The sequence below is a fragment of the Lathyrus oleraceus genome, chromosome 5 (assembly GCF_024323335.1).
Source record: "Lathyrus oleraceus cultivar Zhongwan6 chromosome 5, CAAS_Psat_ZW6_1.0, whole genome shotgun sequence".
In the NCBI taxonomy this organism is placed as follows: domain Eukaryota; kingdom Viridiplantae; phylum Streptophyta; class Magnoliopsida; order Fabales; family Fabaceae; genus Lathyrus; species Lathyrus oleraceus.
Genome location: NC_066583.1, coordinates 498,307,929 through 498,313,772, shown reverse-complemented (window position 1 = coordinate 498,313,772; position 5,844 = coordinate 498,307,929). Strand labels below are relative to the sequence as shown.

At 34.4% G+C, this 5,844-nt stretch overlaps 1 protein-coding gene across 1 annotated transcript; it reads right to left on the bottom strand.

Annotated features, from left to right (window-relative positions):
* Positions 1-4,651: 4,651 nt before the first annotated feature.
* On the bottom strand, positions 4,652-5,311 carry LOC127081587 (agamous-like MADS-box protein AGL61). The gene has a single exon (XM_051021832.1). The coding sequence runs from the start codon at positions 5,309-5,311 to the stop codon at positions 4,652-4,654; it is 660 nt and encodes a 219-aa protein (XP_050877789.1).
* Between the last annotated feature and the right edge of the window lie 533 nt (positions 5,312-5,844).

Genomic DNA, 5,844 nt, shown 5'->3' with positions numbered 1-5,844 from the left:
AATCAGAATCAAAAGGTGGGAAAAGGAGAAATAGTACAGTAAAGTATCATAATCGTGGTATGAAGGGGATGATGGACCACCAAGTAGAGTTTGGTCCAATAAGCACAAGCCCAGATAGAGGGGGATGTCCACTTCTACTAAAGTCAAACAAAATAATAAAAGTCGACAGAGTTGGAATGGGGATACAACAAGCTCAATCTTTTTTCTCTACTTTGATATGGTCAAGACCTAACAACACTCAAAATGAAATTCTAGAAAATTATTCTCATACTGCAACATCTGAAGGAAAATCAACACAATTCATGGGTGGATCAGCATTATGTTGTGATCCTACCACAAACTCAGACGTTCGTCAAGGAAATTGTAGATTTTGGGGCCCTATGGACAAGGATATGGCTGGTCAAGTATGGAGAACAATCAAACAAATGGGAGTTTAGGGGAGGGGAGTGATGAGGTTTATGAGGAGGTAATAAGAAGTATGGAAGATAGATGTGGAATGCAAAAAAGATTCGGGAAGGAGAAAATGTTGAAGTCAATATGAATTTATTATCATATAACGTAAGAGAATGTGGTAATTTGATGAAGAGGATAAGGCTTTGTCAATTACTAGATATGGGTATGAAAATATATGTTTCATTCAGGACTCAAAACTTCAGAGCTTGAATGATCAAGTGATTAAAGGACTATGGGGAAACAAAGATATTGAATGGTCAGGAAAAGCAACAAAAGGTCAATCAGGAGGAATAATAACAATGTGGGAATTAGGATCAGTTCAGCCTCAATATAGTTTTAGGGGTGAAGGATTCTTGGGGATAACAACCTAAAGGAAAGTTAACTTATGCTATTTCATTAATGTTTACTCTTCTAGTGTTTTATCTAGGAAGAAAGAAATATGGTATGGTCTACTGAAACTTAAATTGTGTCTTGCACCGGGGTTTTGGATCCTAGGGGGTAACTTTAACTAAGTTTGTTGTCCCTCTGAGCGTTAGGGGAAGATTTCTTCTAGATTATATACTGACATGCTACACTTCAAGGATTTCATAGAGTCAGTGAATTTGGTAGATGTCCCAGTTATAGAAAAACCTTTTTCTTGGTCAAATGTTGATGGTAGTTTTAGAAGTAGGTTAGACAAATTTCTACTATCGAATAGAATTATAGAATGGTGGAAGATAAGTGTTCAAGTGATGGGGGGCAAAGAGATATTTGATCACAATCCAATTTGGATCAGATCCAACAACTTGGACTTGGGACCTAAGCCATTCAGAACTCTGAGTTGTTGGTTTGAGCGTGAGGATTTTATCAACTTTGTAAGAAGGGAATGGGAAGTCATGAATGTAAGAGGGGGGGGGGGGGGGGTAAGGACTTTATTCTAAAAGAGAAGTTGAAGAGGTTGAGGGGCATGCTTAGGTGGTGGAACAAGAAGGTCTTTGGATGGGTGGATCTTAGAGGGGAAGAAGCAGTAAAATATTTAAACAATATCGATAACCATTCGATAGAAAGCAACTACAACAATACAAAATAATGGAGGGAAAAGAGAAGAAATTCATCAAGGTCTGTGTGGGATAGTATTCACCTAAAAGATAGTATCATTAGGCAAAAATCTATGAACAAGTGGATCAAAGAAGAAGATATCAACACTAGATTTTTCCATGCTATGTTAAGAGACATGTATATAATAAACTCAATATTGTCAGTTACAAACTCACATGGGTGCAAGTGGATGGGGTGGAAGAGATCAAAACAGGGATAAAGAACTTCTTTAAAGCCAAGTTTGATGTGAGTTGTGTATCTAGACTAGTCTTAGATGGAGTGGAATTCAACAGATTATCTGAAGATGATAGGAATGGCCTTGAGGAGGAATCTTCAGATGAGGAAATTAGGTCAGCTATATGGGAGAGTGATGGGGAAAGATGTCCAGGTCCAAATGGTTATAACTTTGAATTTCTGAAGAAGTGTTGGTTGATTATGAAAGAAGACATAAAGCATTTTGTTAGGGAGTTCCATATGAGTGAAAGATTTCCCAAAGCAATGACTGCTTCCTTCTTAGCTTTAGTCCCAAAAGTACAGTGCCCTCAAAAATTGGAAGAATATATTCCAATATGCCTTGTAGGGAGTGTGTATAAATTAATAGCAAAAAATCTAGAAGTAAGATTGAAGAGGGTCATAGGGAAGGTTATTTCGGTTACACATTCTGCTTTTATACCATGGAGACAAATACTTGATGGGATATTGGTCATCAATGAGCTTCTAGATTATGCAAAAAGATTTAGGAGGGAGTGCTTATTGTTCAAATTGGATTTCACTCAAGCTTACATTTGTGTAGATTGGGATTACTTGAGATACATGCTCGGGAGGTTAGGTTTTGGTTTCAAATGGTGTAAATGGATGGAAGCTTGAGTTTTTACAAATAACATGTTAGTCATTGTCAATGGGATCCCTACCAAGGATTTTAATGTACAGAGAGGTTTGAGGCAGGGCAATCCACTCTCACCATTCATGTTTGTCATAGCAGCATAAGGTCTTAGTGGCATGATGAAGAATGCAGTAAGAAACAGCTTATTTAGAGGCTTTCAGGTGAATGATCAGGTTTCATGTAATCTAGTACAATTTGTAGATGATACACATATTATTGGTGAAGCTTCTTGGGAGAATTTGAGGATCATCAAAGCAATGTTAAAAAGGTTTGAATTGGTGTTTGGTTTGAGTATTAACATGGAAAAGAGCAAGGTATTGGGAGTTGGTATCAGAAAATAATTCATGCTGGCAACAGGAAACTATCTAAGGTGTAACAGGGATAAAGCTCCTTTTAAATTTCTTGGGATCAATGTAGGCTACAACCCTAGAAGATGTGATACATGGGAACCAATGATAAACATGTTTAGGAAAAAGCTAGCTAAGTGGAAAGGGAGACATCTATCCATTGGGGGAAGAGTGGCCCTTATGAACTCAGGCATTTATAACCTACCTATCTACCATTTATCTTTCTTCAAAACTCCTATGAAGGTCCAACAAGAAATTGTAAGCCTGTAGAGGAATTTCGTGTGGCAAGGAAAAAAAGATAAAAAGGGGATTGCTTGGGTCAGTTGGAAAATAATGTGCAGGGATAAGAAGAATGATGGATTGGAGTTAAAGATGTAGGATGTTTCAATAGAGCTCTACTTTGTAAGTGGAAGTGGAGGCTGCTCCATGATGAGGAAATTATGTGGGAGGGAATTTTGAAATATAGATATGAGACATACACAGTGGAATAAATATCAACAAAGACAACAAGAATAGGACCAAAGAATCGGTATGATGGAGACATACAGTTGGTGGATAGAGAAGAAGTGTTTGGGGGAGATAGATTCTTAAATTTAATCTCTTGTAAACTAGGAGATGGGAGTAAATTGGACTTTTGGAAATCAAAATGGATTGGGGCATAACCTCTAGCAAATCAATTCCCTTCTCTCTTTACAACTTTAAAATGTCCAATCATGAATATTTTAGATTGTGGCTATTTGAGGGAGGGGTATTAGGTGTGGTCTTTGCAGGCGGTGGATTCAGAAGTTGTAGGGGATCATTCAGTTGCAGCAGAGGAAGATTACTTGAAGACTATCCTGATGGAAATCCAACCTAGAAGGGATGTAAAAAGACAAGTTTATTTGGTCTGGTTGTCCATCAAATATTTTTTATGTGCGGTCCTACTACAAATATTTTATGTAGGAACCCCAAAGTCCAGCTCTAGAAAGCAATTTGAAAGATGCCCTAGCAGTGATGTGGGAGATAATGGAACCTTCAAAGATAAAAACATTCACATGGAGACTTTCGTTAGATAGATTATCAACTAGGGTTCATCTAATAAAGAGATCAATAATCCTGAATTCAAAGCTATATATGGTATCTATGGTGGGCTATGACCAAATTGATCATTTCTTAAAGACCTATAACTCACTAAAGAGGACAACGAGAGAAAAATAAAGAGGGAGTTATTTGGATGGCAGTCACTTAGAGCTTATGAAGAACAAGAAACGCTAATATATTTAAACTTGAAGAGAGTGTGGTATATGATGTGGTATTCAATGCAAAATTGTTGTCATGGCTATGGTTGGTAATTTATGTAAAAGCCAGGAGATGTTATAATGTTTATGAGTGGTGTAAATTTCCACTGGATTTCCTCAAATTGTACGTGGGTTAGAGTATCTCTTGTACTCTATTTTCTTATAATACATATTGCTTATAAAAAAAAGACCAGAAATGTTTTTTATGCTTCATCACCATAACACTTTAGATGTATAATTTTCTTTAATTTAGATTAGGTGGAAGAAAATGAAACATTATACATTCTATTGGTAGATTGTGTCACTTTCATATTTTTCTTAAAAAAAGGATCACATAAATTTTAATACTACTACTTTTATATGTGTACTAGTGAAAGTCACTTATATGAATATAAAAATTCGCATACTAACATTTATATAAAACAATAATGCAATAGACGAGAATGTGAAATTTTATTGTCAAAACTCTTTAAAAAAAAGGAAGAATTATTTCCAGCCATACTTGTTACCGTGCATTTTTTAGTAATAATAAGAACTCGGTAGGAAATAAATAACTAGTGAAGTACCACAATGTAATTAACTCCTCAAAAACCATAACCAAACCAACAAAAAAGTCAAAGATACCCGTTTCGAAAACCAAGATAATATGCATTAGGATGAGTGGGAACAATATTGATCCCACGGCCAAATTTGTTGTCAAATGAATCATAACATCCAAATTCATTAACTCCCATGTTTGACGAAGATGCATTAGATTGTTCTATGATGCATTTGTTAGCAAATTTTCTCATGTTCTTCTTCAACTCCTCAATAGATCCCTTTAATTGAACCAATTCATGCAAGGCAAGCTCATCAATTGGACTCTCCCACCAAAATTGGCTTTGCCTAACTTTCCTCACTTGTTCTATGTCTTCCCCTTGTTTCTTTTCAATCTCCAAATGGTTAAGAAGTTGAGTCAATTGAATATTGAGATCACGAACATTAGCATTTCTATGAGCCTCGACAAGTTGGTGAGCACTAGATTCTGGTGGAGGATTGCGAGTCAAATAACGATCAACGATAGACTCAACTTCTGGATGACCAAAAGAAAATGCCTTGTCAGCCGGAGAGAAAACTACAATTGCAATCTCAACACCACAAAGAGTGCAAAGTTCACTAGCTTTTTTAAATAGTCCCGAACGCCGTTTAGAAAAAGTAACTTGCAAATGACTTTTTTTTAGTATTTTTTCAATAGGAATTTTTTGTCTTCCTAAACTAGACTTCTTCTTTGACATGACAAAAAAAAAAATTGAGAAAGAAAAAAGAATTAAGAATAAGAAAAATAAAACTTTTTTTTGGTTTCAAGATGCAAAACTACCATGAGTATATATACATATTTTTTTTTTATTTAGACATAACTCAATTAATTTTCCTTTGATGTATTTTATTTCTTTTTATTATTGTCTAAAACTAGGAAGTTATATAATCTTTGATCTTAATACTCAATTGATGCATGAGATATAATTAGTTGGCATCTTAAAAGGATTTTTATCATTGCAATACTATATTTATGTAATAAAAAATATGATTGCAAAAATTACAACACAATATTAAATTCTTGATATTAAAAACTTTATGTTTATAATTTTATATAGAATATTTAATTGACAGGCGTATTTTAAAAATCATAGTATATTGATATTTATTATTTAATTTATAATAACTATTTTTCCTTTTTAAAATTCAAATATTAATTTTTTTACACTGGAATATTAAATTTTTGAAGACTATTAATTTATTTATAAATATTATTTAGAAGGTTATCCAA

Bases quoted from the DNA above. Each gene is read 5' to 3' on its own strand.
- LOC127081587 (XM_051021832.1), bottom strand. From the start codon at position 5,311: ATGTCAAAGAAGAAGTCTAGTTTAGGAAGACAAAAAATTCCTATTGAA.